The 19,500-nt window shown below is 44.6% G+C and overlaps 1 protein-coding gene across 1 annotated transcript in view; it reads right to left on the reverse strand.

The window, feature by feature from the left end:
* Positions 1–3,623, reverse strand: part of Kalrn (kalirin RhoGEF kinase) — a 606,229-nt gene extending 602,606 nt beyond the window's left edge. The window contains exon 1 of the mRNA XM_029470420.1: positions 3,504–3,623. Within this exon, the coding sequence (XP_029326280.1) occupies positions 3,504–3,576 (73 nt within the window). The 5' untranslated portion in view covers positions 3,577–3,623. The remainder of the gene's footprint in view (positions 1–3,503) is intronic.
* Positions 3,624–19,500: the final 15,877 nt, after the last annotated feature.

A 19,500-nucleotide genomic window follows, 5' to 3' on the forward strand; every position in this document is an offset into this window, starting at 1 on the left:
CAAACATGCTCTAAGCTAAGCACATCAGTCATCAGTGATAGCCCATCCATGGGCTCTCAACCCAGCTATTTCTCACCACATCACTTATGTCAGGAAAACTCAGCATTTCTAACTGTCATGATGTCTCTCAGAGTTAGCCCTGACCCTCCATCCTTTCTGCCATCCACCTCATTCTTGGATGATCTCAGCATCTCCCTTGATCTTACCTTTATTTTTTTTTCACGCCATTAATAATATCTCCACTGGACTAATCTTTCCAAACACTACTTATGATGTCTTTGCTCAAACACCAGCAATGACTCCCGTTTTCCCTTGAATCATGTCCCAACTCCTCCTCAGAATGTTTCAGGACTCTCTTATTTGTTCCTATTATTTATTCTTAGCCAACCCTGTCCCTCACCCTTACTAAGTTACCCCTTCCCCCTCAGTCAGCCCAATCTCCTCAAAACCCCATCCTTTTCATCTTTGCCCAGTCTCCCTGCCCCGCCCACTTCAAAGACCAGCCTAGGCACCACCTTCTCTGGTTCTGACAGCTCTTAACTCGCAGCGTCCTAACCTTTAGCCATCAGTTAATTAGCCATCTGTAAGTTCTTAAGGACAGAAACTACTGTGACCATTTCTTCTGTGTGTTCCACAGCACCCTGGACAGCACAAGATTGCCAGTAGGTGTTAGAAAGTCCTTGTTCAATCATTTCTGTCCCAGTCCTGCAATAACCTATCTCTTTTTCAGCCTTACAACCATGACCAGTAAAAGGTTAAGATTTGATTAAAATTTAAAGTCTGTAACAAAATTAAAAAAAAAAAAGAAAAAAGAAAAACCCTGTAACATAGTTTGTCAGGCTTGAAACAGAATTCTTAGGAAGACAATCAGGAATGTATCGATCTACACTATACCATAGGACAGTACACTATGCTATAGATACAATCTATGCTATGGGATACTATACTACACTCTAGGATAGTGTGGAGGAGCATAGCTGACCCTATATCCTTGTAAGTGCAAAGAAGTGAATCTCATTTAATCAGTTGGTCACAAGAACTAAAAACAAAATCCAAATAATCAGAAAGAGGTAGGCAAGACAAGTAAACTGACTAAATTATTTAAAACATGCCTAATTAGAGACACCGGTATGCCAGAGTTTTGACAAATTAATTGTCGGTCTGGTCTTTGTACATGCAAATTTTTCCACCACAAAGAAGGGGGTAATCCTGGTGGGGGAAACTTTGGACAATCTGTTTGATTTTTTTTTTCTTTTTAGTTGTTCAATTGAATAAATGTATAATCCAGCCAGCCAACCAGGTACAGAGCTATGTTTCACAGAAGACATGAATCAAAAAGGAGAAGGTTGGGAAATATAGTCTATCCAGACTTAAGAATCCCTAACAGGGGACTCTGATAGACTGCAAGTGGGGTGAAGGTCAAGGGCCCAAACACAGAAGGCCATGAAGCAGAAGGTGCTCTTCTAGACTTCCCCCTTACAGCTTGCCACAGGTCGTCAATCACTTGCAGGTTTGTGTACAGAGGATTTAAACTGCCTCTGATTCTAAATGCGCATGAGATATAGCCTCTCTTTACCACCACCACAGCTGCCACCACATCCTTGAAGCCAGCAAGACTGCCCTGTGGAAGGACATTACCCCGTAGGAAACTGACCCCAGCCCACTTCTGACTCTGTGATCTGAGACCAGCTCAGACAATGTAAACTATTTGAAAGGCCCCAGGGAAAGCAACAAATTAACAAGTCTCTAGAATTGGAAGCTACAAAACAAATAAATGCCTATCAGAAAAAAAAGTAAGGAAGACAGGAAGAAGAAAGGAAGAAGAGAGAAAAGAGAGGGCAGGAGAGGAGAGGGGAGTGGAGGGGAGGGGATGAAGAACATGAATTCATACTTCAGGGTAGAATATGAATTCATACCATGGTGGGTTTTCCCCAGAGCTAGAAAATACAGCTGCTAGGCATGGCTGGGGTGGATGTGAGTGGGGTCTGGAAGAGCTCCTGGTGAATGTTTCTGGATGTCACTTAGCTTCCAAGAGCCTCTTTCCCTAGATTCAGGACTATAAACCCAAGACAGACACCTCTTTAGAATCCAGACTTTGGTGTCTAAGACAGGAGAGAGGAGCGGGGGGGGGGGGGGGGGGGGGGGGAGGAGGAAAGTGAAAATGCTGACTCCAGGATGGAGGAGGGAGGAGGGCAAGCTGAGCCCTGGAAGCAGGACAGGATGACAGGAGCCTCCTCCCCTTTCCCAGACCCTGGCATCAACTCCCGTCCTCCAGCTCTTTCCTCCCCAGACCAATTAGAGATGACCATATGGGCCAATTAAGTCTTGACTTTCAAAGCCACAAGTTCCCCCACAAAGAGCCGGGACTCCTTTCCCTAGAGTGGTCCTCCAGGGCAAAGCAACAGGGTTAGGAAACAGATGGGTGTGCAGCCTCCAGAGCTAACCTGACCCCTGACCCCGACCAGTTCATGTCCTCTGATCCAACTTTCCCGAAGGGAGAGCAGATGCGTGGGGCGCCCATAACTTATCAGAGTCCTTGGGACAAAGATTTCCAGACAAAATGGTTGCAGACGTGTGGGGAGCTGGGGAACTGCACAACGGAGGTGGTGGAAGCTACAGGTACAGGGGACATTGGTGATGTTTGAAACAGGGCTACAGGTGGTAGGAGATGAGGGTGATCAGTGTCTATTCTGGGGAAGTGACTGTGGAGCCAGAGAACAGGAGCAGCTACAGACAGGCTGCCTGGGAGATACAGAGGCGCAAAGGCTGGAAAGCTATCCCAGGCTCCACAAGCTGCAGGCAAGCAAAGATTTGGTGGGTGTGTATTAAGAGGGACGCTAACTCGTACTTCCAGCAATAAGCGATTCTTAGGTAAAACTCATCGGTTCCCGGAGCTGGAGAAAGAACCAAGCAGCAGGTCTGAGGTGCCTCCGATCCTCCCAGCGTGTCCAAAGTCCCAGATGCCGCTTCCCCACACGCACCCTGCAGGTTCTCTCATCGCCTGGCTTCTGCCTGTCAGTCTGCAGTCTGAGCGCCTGGCGACCCTTGCTGCCCCTCTTTGCACACCAGGGCCCCGAGCCCTGGAGGGAAGAAGGGATACCGACCATGGGCGACCCGGGAGCCCCGCAGATAGGCACTGTGGAAGTAGGGAGCCGAGGGAGGGGCCGGGACACCGGTAGCTGAAGCGGCGCGCTGCAAAGTGATCCAACATCTCCCAGAGAAGGCGGCCCAGGGGGACCGCCTCCCGCCTCCCCAATACAGACTCCCGCAACTGGGGTGAACGCCGAGGGGCGCCCAGCCCCCACACCCTCCCCCAAAACGCAGCCAGCGCCGCCAGAACAACGTGAACCTCCGCAACTCCAGCCCCGACGATCGCGGGGAGCCGCCTCCGATTCGCTCGCCCGGGCAGCAGCCTGCCTGCGGTCCCCAAACTTGTCCGAAGACACCGCGTCCGAGGCGGCCGCCCTCACCCGCCATCCCCGAAACCGTGCCCGAGATCTTACCTGTCCGGAAAAAGGCGTCCACGTCCGAGTCGGCGGCTCCCCCTTCCTCCGATGCCCCCTCCGGGGGGTTCATGACTGGGGGAGGGCGTCCGCGGGCAGCCGGGCGCCGGCGAAGCCTGGGGCCGAGGGCGGCGCGGCGCCCGGTGGGCGGAGGGCGCGGCGGCCGTGGCCACGGAGCCGGCAGCCGCGGGGCTCCGGGACGCGGGCGCGGGCGCGGGGCGGGGGGCTGCGGCGGGGGGCGCCGAGCCTCCTCAGGCGGCGGCGCGCGGCGGGCTAGGGGCGCCTGCCGCCGGTCCCCCCATGCTCCCCTTCCCCGGGGCGCTGGCCGCCTGCTGTCTAGCCCGGGCCGGCCCGGGGTCCCGGCTGCCTGCGCGCCCGCGGTGCCCGGCAGCGGCAGCTGCCTCTCCTCGCCCGTCCGCCCGTCTCTATTGTTCAGCCCCGCTCGGCTCTCTCCTCTTTATTTTTCCTCCTCCCTCCCACCCTCCCTGGCTCCCTACCTCCTCCCTCCCTCGCTCAGCTCGCTCTGCTCGCTGCCTCCCTCCCGGCTCCCTGGCTGGCTCGCGAGCTCTCGGGCTCCCCCTCTGGCTCCCGCCGCCGCAGTTCCCGTGGCTCCTCCCGGACTCCGGCTCCCTCGGTCCTGGCCAACAATGACCCGGGCAGCTCCGAGCTGCATGGACGCTCCCGCGGGCCCGGGGCCTCGCCGCGGGCGCCCCGCAGCGCGATGCGCCCTTCCCCGAGGCCCGCGCGGGCCCTCCCGGAGCCCAGGCCGAGCTATTGTTCGCGCCGTGCTAGGCCGGCTTCCTGAGCCCCGCAGGAAAAGCCCGGGCCGAGGAGGCGGCGGGGCGGAGGGCGGGGCCGCCGGGTGCTCTCCCGGCTTGCGGGGGACTCAGCGGCCGCCGCCGCAAGCTCCGCAAGCTCCGGGTCCTGCCACCTCCCCGCCCCACCCTGCTCCCAGGTGCGCGCTGGGAATCCGGACCTGCCCGCACCCCTCCTGCAGCAAGTGCCCTCAGTCCCCAAGTCGGACTGGCCTGTCCCTAGAGGCTGGACTTCGTCCCTCTCCTTCCTGACCTGCCCCTGGTCGCCCTGCCCTCCGAGGCCTCACCGCATCCCTGCTTATGTCTCCCCTTTTCAGCTGTTCTTTACCCTCATTCAGTACCCCCTTCAACATCTCTTGAGCGAGCGGCTCTGAGAATCCATGTCCCGTTTTATTCCTCTTGTGGATGCTTCCCTGCCTATCTCTCCTGTCCTGTCGCTCTTTTGTGTCTCTCATTTGTCTCTGCCCTGCTCTGGTCCTTGGCCCGCATCTCAGGACTCCTCTTGGACAGCTGTCAAAACTCCCTAATCCCGGGGGCCTTCTCTGTTCTGTTCTTCTCTCTCCAGTAAATGGAGAGATCCAGTTGGCCTGGATAAAGGGGGTGTTGCAGCGAGCTGAATGTCAATTAAAGTAGAAAGTAGGGCTGAGGAGAAACCGGATAACAACCAAAAAAAAAAAAAGGTAAAGGGGGGAAAAAGAAAAGAAAGCAGATGTTATATGGAGTAATTAGTGTGGTGATTGAATTGTGGTGATTGGTTTGATCCGTTTTTAAGCAATAATTAAACAATAATTAGTTGGTAGCGTGTTAGTGGCCATAAAACAGGATCTTCAGACCTGAGAACTTAATGCAATGTGTTGAGGGCTATTTGCTGCTGCCTCGCCCAGGCCTTTGGAAAGAGGAGGCAGTATCTGACCTGATGTGTTCGAAGGCGCCTAATGGGAAAATCCGGTACTTGCCTCAAGTTGATGGCCTCCTACCCATTACTCCCAGTCTCTGGATCTGTTTGTCTCTGACAATCTAATTTGGTTCTGCCTCCCTCCTGGGGCCAAAACACCTGAGGCTGCTCGAGATCCACAGTAACCCAGGCAGCAAATGAGAGAAATCACCATTTGAAGTCAACACGTTCTGCCCTCACCTTTCTTTCACTGTCTCTGACTCTTTTTTTTTTTTACCCCATTAACAGAAAGACAGAAAGAAAGAAAGAAAGAAAGAAAGAAAGAAAGAAAGAAAGAAAGAGAGAGAGAGAGAGAGAGAAAGGTAACTATGCCCAAACTTCTGTACACCTATCAAATCTACATGCAAACTTGAGACCCACCAGATTGGTCCTTTACTGCCAATCTGTGCCTATCCCCTGACCTGCGAACTTGCCCACATGCACATGCCCATGACACCAATGCTTCCATTGAAGGAAAAGAACCAGAAGCTGGCAAAGAGTCAGCTCACAAGAAATGTTACATGTTTAAAGGGAGGTTCCAATCAAACTCTCAAAAGATAAAGCCTAAAAAATGAGAGAATGTCCCCACATAATGACGCAAATTTTCTATTAGATTTCTATTTTAAATGTTAAACATTCAAAGCTATATGGAGATCAGAAAAGAAATTTTCAGAGCAAAAAATTATTACTACAAATAGAGATGGACATTTCAAACCAACAAGTAGACTTGATTACTGATCCGGAATGTGTTAGTATCTTGTCAGGGGCTTCAAAATGCATGAAGCAAAATTGAGAGGACTCATGTTGCTTGGAATTTGTCAACTCGACACAAACCCTAGACATATCTTGGAAGTGGAATCTTAACTGAGAAACTTACCCCATAAGATTGACATGTAGGCAAGTCTATGGGGGTATTGTCTTGATTGACGATTGCAGGTGTACGTGGGCCCCCACACACATGAGGACAGTCCCACCCCTGTCCTGAGTTTTATAAGAAAGCAGGCTGAACAAGTCATGGGGAGCAAGCAAATAAGGAGAGTTTCTCTGTGGCCTCTGCGTCACTTCCTACCTTGATATCCTGCCCTTGACTTCCCTAGGTGATGAGCGTGATCTGAGAGTCATAAGTTGAAATAACCCCTTTCCTCTTAAGTTGCTTTTCTTCATGGTGTTTATCAGAGCAATAAGAACCCTAGGACTGGCCTGCAAAGAGAAGCAGACAATTTCATAATTGTAGCCAGAGATTTAATATCTGTATCTCTTAATAATTGATAGAATCAGTAGACAGGTCATCTTAAGAAGATTTAAACAGTGCCATCCACCTGGTGTTGACATTTCCAAAACATTTATAAAGCTTCCCTTAAAAACAGCAGATAAACACATCTTCCTCAAGTAAACAGGTAAACATTATTTCAGGATAAACCAAATCTTAGCCATAAAACAAGTCTCAATATATTTAAAGGGATTAAAATAATGCTATGCAAAAAAAAAAGTTGCTTTTAGAAGATCACAAAATGCATGGTCTCCAGACACAACATAATTTAAAAATCAATAACAAAAAAAAAATCTGAGAACCTCCCAAATATTTGGAAACCAAAATACAAACATCTAAATACACCATATCAATTAAGAACGCAAGGGAGAAGAGCTGGAAGTAGCTCAGCAGCCAAGAGAGTTCTCTGTGCTCCTGCAGGGAACTGGAGTTCAGTCCCCAGCAACCATGTTGGGCAGCTCACAAGCAACCACCTGTAAGTTCAGCTCCAGGGGATCCAGTGCCCTCTTCTGGACTCCACCTGACACCCGCACACACATGCACATACTTATACATAGACACATAAATCTCTTTAGAAAAAAATAATTAACATGGAATAACATGGATTCACAAAAGCTGTAGATGTGTGCACTGGATCTGCAAAAGAATCAACAGTCAAGTATGGTTGGAGAAGGAACTCAGAAGGCCCGGCTGCTCGTAGCTGAATTATTGTCTATTGACAGATTCAGAAAGTGAGGAAGTCATTACCTTCCAGTTACACGGCAAAGAATGATCCCCACAGGCTCCAGTGAATACTTCCAGTCATGGTCACAGACTCTGGTTAAACTGAATGGGTCACAAAACAAAACTGAAAGTCAAGAACTTGGGAAAGGGATGTTAGGGATGAGAGGGATGGAAGGAGACAAAAAAGGATAGGGTAAAAGTAACAAGAATAAGAATATGGGCTGGCGAGATGGCAGCAGGTAAGAGCACTGACTGTTCTTCCGAAGGTCCTGAGTTCAAATCCCAGCAACCACATGGTGGCTCACAACCACCCATAATGAGATCTGATACCCTCTTCTGGTGTGACTGAGGTCAGCTACAGTGTACTTAATGTAATAATAAATAAACCTTTGGGCAAAAAAAGAGAGGATAAATCACATACACATATGAAATGTCAAACAAATCAATAAATATTATGAAAGGGGACATTAGGAGGAAGGCTAAAGTGAATAAAGATGAAAACACAACATAAAAACAATCTGAGGGATGCAGCTAAAGCAACACTTTTTATAGCACTGAACACCTTTTAACAAGAGAAGTTCTCACAATTAAAGCATGCATGAAAATGTCAGTTGAAACCATTGATTAGTGTAATTAATATGCACTAATAATAACAAACATCTACAAAGAACAAATAAAGTTAAAGCATAAGAGAACATTTAAAATACTGGCACAGAAGGCAATAAACTCAGTACAGGCAAATAAATCCAAAACTGGGCTGATAGGATTTTAAAAAACAAAACGAAACAAAACAAAAACCAGAAAATCTTCTAGCCAGAGTAATAATGAAATACCAGAGAAAATGACTGCTACCCTTAGCATTAGTGAGAGAGGAGGCATCACTACAGGTCTGACAGACACAGAAAGAGTAAAGGAGAAATAACATGAATAAGTTTATTCTAATACGTTTAGCAGCTTACATGGAATGAACAAAATTGCTTCAAAGGTCCAACTGTTAAAGCTCACCCAAGAAGAAACAGATAAGTAGCTACAGAGCCACTGAAGAAATTGTGTGTAGCTTTTAAATCCTTCCAAGAAAAAAAAACACACAAATTTACAGGGCTTCAGTGGTAAATTCTATGACACATTTAAGGAAGAAATGATATGGTTCCTTGTAAAAATAAATCTGTCTTTCCTCTTTCCTGCCCCTGCTCCCAGAATGACGACTCTGAGACTATTTACTAATAAATGCCTAGGCCATAAGCTTCAGCTCATTCTCCAACTACCTTGTGATTTATTTAACCAATTCAAGCTATTCTATCTTCCACATGGTTAGTGACCTCTCCTCAGCTTCATGCACCTAACCCTGAGCCAAATCTCCTCTTCATTCTATCCCGAGTTCAGCTAACTCCTGGTTTACACCTGAGATTCTGTCTACAATTTCTATAAAGACGCCTCCCAGAAAAGTGAACACAATGGAATATTTACTAACTATTTTATGAACACACCATTATCCTAATGATGGAACTAAATGAAGACCATTTAAAGATGTGGAATACCACAGACCACAACCACTTGTTGAAGACAATGACTAACTATTACTAAAACATTAGCACATCAAATCTAATAACTTATAAATAGCATAAAACATCATGGCCAGATGGGGTTATTTCAAGGAAACAAGATTAGCCTTTAATTTGAAAATCTATCAGTGAAGCTTACCAAATATCAGGACTTGTGTTGTATCCCACAAAAGACACACTGAGCACCTGAGTGCTGGTACCCATGAATGGGAATTTATTTGTAAATCAGGGTTTTGAAGACATCATTAAATATGTATCATGTAGAATATAACTTAATCTCATATGATATGTATATATGTATGTGTATTTGTATATGTTGCTTATACACACACACATATATATACATATACCTACATATATATAGTTATTGTGGTGGTTTGAGTATGCTTGGCCTAGGGAGTGGTACTATTAGGAGGTATAGCCTTGCTGGAGGAAGTGAGTCACTGTGGAGGTGGACTTTGAGACCCTCCTTCTAGCCTCCTGGAAGACAGTATGCTCCTGGCTTCTTTTGAATGAAGACATAAAATTTCTAAGTTTCTCCTGCACCATGCCTGCCTGCATGCTGGATGCTTCTTCCTTGGTGATAATGGACTAAACCTATGAACCTGTAAGCCAACCTCAATTACATGTTGTCCTTTATAAGAGTTGCGTTGGTCATGGCAAGCCTAAGACAGGTATATACAAATAAATATAACATATATGTTCTTATACATAATATGATTTAAAAGTAAATATAACATATATAGTATATGCTATTATATTATGTTGTTATGATTTAAAAGTAAGCCATATGAGTATCTCAACAGATGCAGGAAAAGCTAAATGCATGGCAAAATCCAACATTCAGTTCTGATCAAAACTCTTAGCAAACTAAGAATTAAAGCAGCCACCATTGAATAAAAGGCATATACAAAAAACTTGGTTAACACCCTAACATTTATTTAACAATGAAAGATGGAATAAATTTCTCCTGACATCAAAACAAGACAAAGATATAAATTCTCATGCCTACCTAACATTATTCTTGATTTTCTAGACAGTCCACTAAGAAAAATAAAGACATCCAAATCAGAGATGAAGAGACAAACTGCCTGTATTTAAAACATGGTTGCTGCTTAGAAAAATTCCATGAAATCTGTCAGAAAACTTCTAGCACTAATAATGAGTTTAGCATTTGCATTTCTTGTATTTCTATATACTAAAAAAGAAAAAGCAAGACTTGATTTTTTTTCATCTTTTAAAGATGTATATATTTTTATTTGATATGTATGGATGTTTTGCCTACACAGTTATATGTGCACCATATGCATGCAGTGTCCACTGAGGCCAGAAGAGGGCATCAGATTCTCTTGAACTCAATTGCAAACAGTATGAATTGTAGTGTGGGTGCTGGGAACAGAATCAGGTAAGTTCTCTACAAGAGCATACAGTGTCTTAACCACTGAGCCATCTCTCCAGTCCTGGGGGGTGGGGGGGAGTAAACATCACTATATTGGCATGAACAATGTGAAGCATGAATACTTAATTTGGTTTTAATTTTTTTTTATGTGTGTGTGTGTGTGTTGCAGACACACATGTCCCAGGTTGCATATGTAAAGTTCAGGGGACAACTATCAGGAGTCAGTTCTCTCCTGCCACCTTGTGGGATCATGGGGGCTGTGTGCAAACTTCCCTCCATGCTGAGCCATCTCAGAAGCTTTTAATCTGATTTTTTAAATATGCAAGATCCATACACTATAAAGTATAAAATATTGCCAAAAAGAATTGAAGAAGACATAAGTGAAGAGAGACATATATTGTATTATGGATCAGAAGATTCAAAGTTGAAGACATCAATTTTGCCCAAATTGATTTAATACAATCCCAGTCAAAATCTCAGGAGGCATTTTTTTTAAAAATATAAAATTGAAAATACAAAGAACCTAAAAACAACTTCTAAACAAATTGTGGGAAAAGAAGAGGAGGAGGAGAAGAAGGAGGAAAAGGAGGAGGAAGGGAAGGAGGAGAAGGAAAAGGGGAGGAGGAGGGGAGAGGAAAAGGAGGAAGAAGGGGAGGAGGGGGAGGGGAGAGAAAGGAGGAGGAGGCTAGAAAAGTTAAGCCACCAGAGCTTAAATTTACAAAGTAGGCAATGTGACAAAAATGTAAAGACAGACAAATGGATGAATGGAATAGATGAAAACCAGAATCATCACCAATTGATTTTTAACATCAATCAAAGTTGATATATCAAAGAAGATGATATTGTTTTGCTTGACTAGCTAATACCGAGCCTAAAATTCTATCACTATGCTTAGTGAGACATTCATGAAGTGCAAGATCTCAGAAAGTAGAGGCAAGAAAATCAGAAGTTTAAGGCCAGCATTAATTGCATGAGACTCTGCCTCAGAGAGAGTGGGGGTAGGAGGAGGGAGAGGGAGAGGGAGAGGGAGAGGGAGAGGGAGAGGGAGATTGTTTACAATGTATCAACAACTGAAAATCCATATTAATTTTCTGTGACTGATGTGTCAAGTTTCCAAAATCTTGATGGGAGTTAATGTGCATCTTATCTGAGCACCAAGAAATCAAAATAAATTATGTTATTCTCTCGGAGTTCTACAGTCAAGTCAGAGCAAGCCTTGCTGGGTTAAAACTAAGGAGCAGTAGGAATCTCTTCTTCCTGGAAGATCTTCTTCCGGGGAGAATCTATTTATTTGCGTTTCCCTTCCATTTTGGGCATTACTCTCCTCTCTCCACCTTCCACCCCCATCTTTATCTCTAAACCAGCAGCTATGGACAAGAGTTCCATCTTATATTGTCATCTCTTTGATTTTCTCTCCAATGTCCCTATTACACTGTGTGTGTGATTGTGTGTGTGTGTCTGTGTGTGTCTGTATATCTGTGTGTGTGTGTGTGTGTATGTCTGTATATCTGTGTGTGTGTGTCTGTGTGTTCTGTGTATGTCTGCGTGTGTATGTCTGTATGTTTGTATGTCTGTATGTCCGTGTGTGTGTGTGTGCGTGTGTGTGTGTGTGTGTGTGTGTGTGTGTGTGTGGTTTTTAGCTATACCAGAGATTGAGCCCAAGGCCTTGTGCATGGTAAGCAAAACCCTAGCACTGAGCTATGTCACCAACCTCTCCTTCTTCCACTTTTAAGAGTCCATATGATTACACTGGACCGACGAAGATAAGACCCAGGATAATCCCCTATCTTACTTAGGATACACTGATTAACAACCCCCATTCATCTACACTCTACAGCTTTAATTTCTGGTTGCTATGTAACCTAATGTATTCAGTGTTTCTAAGGCATAAGCCATCTGTGGAAAGGAAGAAATCCTACCTATGAACATGTCCCAAAGCCAAAATATATGAACTTAGAACCATACTTTATGCCATACAAAAATTAAAATAGATTGTCAACTTAAATGTAAAAACCTAACACGTTAAGATTTGTAGACATTAGAGAAAATATTGGGACCCTGAATAGGCAGAGATTTTTTTTTCACCGTGACATCAAAGCACAATCTCTAAACTATAAATGACAAATTTGCCTTTATCAAGATTCGGAAGTTCTCTTTGAGAGACATTGTTGATAGAAATAAATGGCATAAAGTAGGAGAAAGTATCTGAAAATCTCAATTTCACAATCTGAACAAGAATTGTGTCCAGAATGCACAAACTCTGAAACCTTTATAAGATGGGAGGGAAATTTTAATTCAGGGAGGAAGAAAGACAAAATATTTGAGTAGATACTTACGTGCACAACAGATGTCTAGATAAGAGAAAATGTACATCACTAGTGATTAGGGAGATGCCCGTTTCAATCAGAGTGAGCTATAAGCACCCACTGCAGTGTAAAGACTTCAAAGGCCAGCCTATGGAGTGTTGGTGAGGCTGTAGACAAGCATGCGACACAGAACTCCCCTGCACTCTGTCAATGGTGAAATAGTTTGACGTCAGACAGAAGTGTAGCCGTTTCCTAAATAGTTAACTATGTCCTTCCCGTGTGACTCATCATTCCACTCCTGATATTTACCCAAGAGAGATAAAATACCCACGCAAAGACTTGTACACAAGTGCTCACAGTGTTCATTTTTAATAGCCCAAAACCAGGAATTGATCCAAAAACCCATCAACAAGTGATTGAAAAAACAAATTATGATATAGCCATATAATATAAGGCTAATCAGTATTTGGATAAGTCTCAAAATAATGAGTTGAGTGACATTTAAAACTGAACAAAGCAACCTTCACTGACAGAAGCATGTTAGTGACTGTCTGGAGAAGACCACATGGGAACCCAGAGGAGGAGAGGTTACAGGCTGGGGTTATAGGTAGGAATAAAGACATTTTAGAGGTGATGACCATCATCTTGACTATGGTGTTGTATGCAGACGTCAAACCTGATCCAATTGTATGCTTTAAATGCAAATAATTTGCCAAATGTCAACTGTACCTCAATAGAGAGTTTTTTTTTAATGTTTTAAATAAATGAGGCAAAGAAATATGTGCTGACAAGGAAGTAAAAGTTATCCTATAGATTATTGAATACAATTTCCATGGTCTGTGTGTGTGTGTGTGTGTGTGTGTGTGTGTATACATGTATATGTGGGGAATGGAGGAGAATGAGAGAGAGAATTGTTGCCCTGGAAAATGTATTAACATGTAGCACAAAGAATGTCAGAGTAGAATTTAAAACAGAGATGTTTAGATACCTGTGTTTAGAAAAAATTCTCTATCAGTCTTGACAAGTGGCCCCTTCCCTTCAGCCCTCTGTGAAGATTTAAGGAGGGGTGGTATAGGGCAGGCTGGAAGAAGTGTTTTAGAAAAGTAGATGTGCTCAGAAAGCTGGTAAGAAGGGTTCAGACAGAGCGCGGGGTTATCCTGAGAGACGCCAAGTACCTCACCAAGGATGTGGTCATGGGCTGCAATGGAAGGGTGTGGGATAAGGAAGAGTGGCCGCATGTGTTGGTGGGTTACATGCAAAATGGAACAGATGTAGGCAGGAGATGAAGAAGAGAAATCCCAGGTGCCTCCTGGGCTAGACAAGGTAACTGAGAGACTGGCATCACAGGGAAAATGAACTGTAAAGGAGGAACCAGCGGGAGAATATGAGGGAGAGATTTAATTAAGATCTTACATAATCCAATTTCATCAACAGGATTCTGTAAGTCAGAGAGAAAAACGACTTGCCCAAAGTCACACAACAGACCCCAGAATTCATGAGTCGGTTTCTGTGATGGTGCCCTATAGCACACATCCCTGTCACGTGAGTCAAGGGACGATGGGAGCCCTGTGGTAATGTCCAATCAGCAATTAGAACTGTCAACACAGCATGGGAGAAGCCTGGGGAGCTAGAAATATTGATGGAGGAGCTGGGAGCTGGGCTGAAGCAACAAGAGCAAATGAGATAAAAGGTTTTCTATCCATCCCCATTAACTCTCCCTTGGATAAATTATCCACCCGTATGTTCTGCTTTCTGCTTAAATCAAATCCACTTCAAAACGGCACCTCTTCTCTCGGTCCTAATAACTTCCCTGGCTGCACAGTGTAGAATTCGAGGTGTCCATTGGGTTGCCCCTCCTCATACTTTCTGTATCCACACCATGCAGTCAACCATTTTCCTTCTAAAAGTCGCCAATTGTCCCTTCCCCTCTAACTCCATTCTAACCCAGTCTATCTCAACTCTCAGATGTTCTGTTCTGTTCTGGTTTTGAGACAAGATCTTGAAGTTCTCTCTGTGTTGTGCAAGTTAGACTCCAACTCACAAACTCAAATGCCCTCCCAGCTCGGGCTCCCTCCCGATTAACTGAGACGGCAGATACCAAGATCCCATAACTGCCTTGTGAACTTGGATTTCAATGGCACTTGACTAACCATCCCACTATTTAGTAAAGTGCTGAAATGAAAAAAATTAATTGAGAAAAGATAAGTCATACTGGCAGATGAGTTAGGGAAGGCTGCCCCTGCCCCACCACTACCCCTCCCCTACCACTACCCCTCCCCCACCCCTAGAGATCAGACAGAAGGAAGAGGGTCAGATGCCACAGGGCAGCAAGAGGCCTTGAGGAAAGAGAAAGGAATAAGGAACCAGCAAGGTGGGAGCTGAGGAAGCCACCTTTTGGGAGGAAAGAGGGACCAAGCCCAGCTGTGGGGACAGTGTGCCTTGTGGTGCAAGGGCAGAGGATAAGACCCAGTAGAGGCTGAGCAACAGCCGGGTCAGTGTGTCATTGAGGAGGAACAGCAGCAGGATGAGATCATTTGCCCACAACATTTCAATGTCAAAAAGAAAAAATGTAAACAAATTCTAGAATGGCAACCCAGATCCCAAACGTTTATTGTCTGCATCTTGTCTTGTTTTCTAGGTATGCCTGCTTTAAGTGGGGGGGGGGGATGAGAGGCTAGAGGGGAACAATAAACGAAAGGAATTCTGGAGTTGTTAGACTAATGTCATTCAAAACCTGGGGGAGGGAAAGTGGCTGGCCTCCTGAGTTTCAGTGAGCAACTGACATGCTGAGAGCTGGTCTACAGTCAGAAAGCTGGTGAAAGATATTTGGTCCTCAAATCTTGTTTTCTGGCCCTCAGTCCATATTGCACAGGAAATTTCTAATAGAAAGCTGTTTCCTTTGTCACACCATTTTCTGTTTAGGGCGAGGGTAGGAAGTAATCCATCCTGTCCTTTTAACAATCCCAAGAGAACACAAAACATCCCCTGGTCTCTGAGCACACAGTTGCAAAAACCCCAAAGTTCTTCCTGTCCTCTGCTCTTAATCTTTCCTGCTGTAGTTAAAGGCTGCTCCCCTTCATCCTGTCTTTAGGGAAGCAGGGGAGGGGCAGAAAACAGGCCCTGAGGAGAAAATTGGGAAACTGACTGAACATAAAGGGTCAGAGAGCTCCTACAGCCCCCGAGGATGTGGTCCTTAGAGATTCTACATCTCTGTTCCCTGACTGCCTCAACATGGCATGGGGGTGAAAGCCACTTTCACTGTGGCAGAGATTCGGGTGCAAAGAACCCAGTACAGTCGCACAGCTACCAAACTAAAGTATGTTGTAAGCCTCCCAAGTAGAGTTAGCCGTACTTAAGAGGTAGCCAGACACACAACCCAGCAGCACAGGAGGGTCTCTGCCACCAGGTAGACCCAAGGACAAGAGATGAGGATGACCCACCAAGCATCCTTCAAGAGCACGTCTTGCAGGGCTGGAGAGATGGCTCAGTAGTTAACAGTACTGGCTGCTCTTCCACAGGACCTGGGTTCAACCAGCATCTACCTGGAAGCTCACAGCCATCTGTAACTCCAGTTCCATGGGATCCGACACCCATTTATGAATTCTGTGGGCAAGGACATAGTGTACAGACATACATGAAAACCAAACATTCATATACCTAAAAAATAAATAAAAGAAAGAATATGCTTTGTAGCATGTAACAAGAAGGGATTGAGAGGGAGAAGAGAGAGGCTCCTCCTTATGTTTGCTTGAAGCAATGCTTTGTAAATAAAGATTTATTTGGTACACAGAGACCTCCAGCTGTGTACTTAGTGTCTGTGGCTACCTTTATGGGACAAGGGCAGAGTTGAGAACTTGCAACAATATGGCAAAGCTGAAACTGTTTACTGTCTGTCACATACAAAACCAACCAACCAACCAACCAACAAATAAAACAAAACAAAACCCCTATTAGCTGACTCCTGACATAGAGTAATAATAATGCTATGATTTTTCCTTATTAATAACAATAGCAGGATTTCTGAGGGTTTTCTTTTTCTTTCTTTCTAACTCTTCTAATTATCTTCAGAAACTATTATCGGGTAAGGAACCAAGGCTGGATCCATGCAATGGGAAAATCATTAGAGCTGTCTCTAGCTTGAAAGGATGACAAAAGTGAAATTGCTCCAGGATAAAGAAGCTGCAGAGCCCAAAAACAATTCCTCCTCAAAAATACTGCTCTAAATGAAATGGGAAATCCAGAGGGGAAATGAAGCTAGTGTAAAATGCAGTAATTTTAGAACTCTTGAGTATTAATCTTCAATACACATACACGTAGGAATGTCTGTATAGATGCTTATTTATATAGTGCATATATGTTGAATTAGCATTATGTATCAGTACAGAGATAACAACATTAAAAATTACAGCTGTGCCATGGTAGAAAGGTTGATTAATACAGAGTAAGTCAATTGATTGATAAATAAATAATAAGGCTGAAATGCGGATAAAGAGATGAATTTCAAGAGGAGTACATCCTTTAGGCATTTCTGTCATCTTGGTCTGACAATGTCATGTACCGACAACTGGAAAGTGAGGCTCTTATGCTCAGGTGCTGGGCATCATAACCCTGGAGAGGCAAGGCTGGGAATAATGAAGTCATCTATTTAAGATAAAACACAGGCTGTTCTTGAGTTTTGGATGAGAGCTATGACTCTTTCATTTGGCTTATGTTTTCCCAATATTTTGTTCAAATTCTTCCTCTCCACACCCTGTAAAACATCCCACATATTCTCGTCCTGATTACACATAGGCACAATCGCAGAGCTCATGGTCCAGCAGTGCCTGCCTTCCCTCTGCTCAAAGGCACACGAGTTGCTGGTGATGTCCCCGGTGCACTCTGTCGTGCCCTCTCCTTACAGACTCCTTTGCAGCCAGTGGTGGCCATAGAACCTACTCTCTGTTGTAAACCATGACAGGAGAATTTCTGCTGGGGATTAGGGACAATGGTTCTTTCTCTTCGTAGAAGCGTTGTACCTTTGATTTCTTCCCTACCCTTCTTTCCTTTCTTTTTAAATTGTTTTTCTTCCCTCATCCACAAGTTTGAAGCTTCCACTGGAGTAACAACCATCTCAAGAGCCCGAGGCTGTAAAGCCGCAAACCAAGGATGCTGAAACAGAAGGCAAAAAGACTAGAACATTGGTGACCTTTGAAGCTACTACAGCAGTCTCAGACTTCTGCTGAGTGAACACACATTGCATATGCCTTCTGGTATTTTATACCACAAGTGGCCCAAGGAGACTAATTACTACAGTATTTCTTTTTCTCTTCTTCAATGACAATACGTTTTTCATACAGTCTACTCTGATCGTGGTTTCCCCTCCCCCAGCTCCTCCCAGTCCTCCACCCATTTGTGTTGGCCATCCACTGCTGAGATTGGGGCCGGCCCTTAAGTGTAACTCATTTGAGAAAACTAATTTTCCTTTTGCAGGCAGTTATTCCTTGGAGAAATTTCTGGGCTAGAGAAGGGAGCCTGTGTCCACTTCCCCTCTCGGTGCTGAGACGCCCTAGCTTAGATCCATGCAGACACTGCGCATGATGCTGCAGCCTCTGTGAGTTCACAAGTGTGTCAGTCACGAGACTCTGTCTCCTAGGTGTCATCCATCCCCTATGGCTTTTCCAGTCTGTCTGCTTCCTCTTCTGCATAGATGCCTGAACCCTGAGGGGAGGGGGCTGGCAAGTGCATCCCATTTAGTGTTGGGTGTTCCAAGGTCTCTCCCTCTCTATACATCATTCAGTTGTGAAGCTAAGTATTTGTTTCATCTCCCGCAGGAGGAGGAGGATGGCTGAACAAGACATTGAGTGGATCACTGCGTTCCTTCAAGAATAGCAATGCCTACCTAGTCTCAGGTGATAACCAATAGGTCACCAAGCAGTGCCAGACATGGGTTCCATCTCATGGACTGGGCCTTAAATCCAATCAGATAGTGGTTGGTTACTCTCACAATGTTTGTACCACCATTACACTAGCATCTCATGCAGGCAAGTCACCACTGTAGATCAGGGTCTGGAGCTTGTTTGGTGTTTACATTTCTCCTCTGATTGCTCGCAGATTACCTTCCAGGACCATGACCACTCAGCAGTAGTGGTGAAGGCTCTAGTTAGGCACCAGCTCAGCTTTCACCTGGTCAGTGAGATATACATGTGCTGTCTTCAGCAACAGGGCTTTTCCGTCAGTTATCAGAGGGCAGCCAATAGCTTTGGCAGTAGCCTGAGTTGTTTTGTGGGTTTTCCTGGGGACTCTTAGGCCAACAGCTCAATTAGATGTAGCCCATTCCTGGCACTGGAGGTTTCACTTGGTGGCAAAGTATGTCTAGTTGGGTCTTTGTCTCCTCTGTTACTTGATGACGCCATTTAGAGTTCTTTCATTCATATAATATATATTATATATAATAATATTCATTCCTAATATAAGGGTTATATATCCCTTATATTTCTTTCATTCATATAATATATAATATTTCATTCATATAGTATCAGGAAGTATATATTATATACATTTGTGTGTATATATATATATATACATATGTATGTGTGTACATATATATGTATGTGTGTATATGTGTATATATATATGTATATGTATATGTGTGTGTGTATATATATATATATATATATATATATATATATATATGCTTTCTTACTTCTTTACCCCCTCTTTTCTTCCCTCTCCACTTAACCCTCTCATTCCAGTCTTCCCTAGTCTCTCTACAACCACAGTATTTCTTCTCTTCAGAAAGTCATCCCATCCTTTCCCTAAAGTAAACTTTTTGGTTGTGTATTTGTTATTTGAGATGTGGTTTTTCTATGTCTCCGACTGATCCCAAACACAAGAACCTTCTTCTACCCCAGTTTCTAGCACTACTAGTACAGAAATGTGCCACCATGACAGGCGCACAGTCAATTTCTGAAGTCCTATTCCTCCTCCTCCTCCTCCTCCTCCTCCTCCT

This window comes from Mus caroli, chromosome 16 (genome assembly GCF_900094665.2).
Source record: "Mus caroli chromosome 16, CAROLI_EIJ_v1.1, whole genome shotgun sequence".
Lineage (NCBI taxonomy): Eukaryota > Metazoa > Chordata > Mammalia > Rodentia > Muridae > Mus > Mus caroli.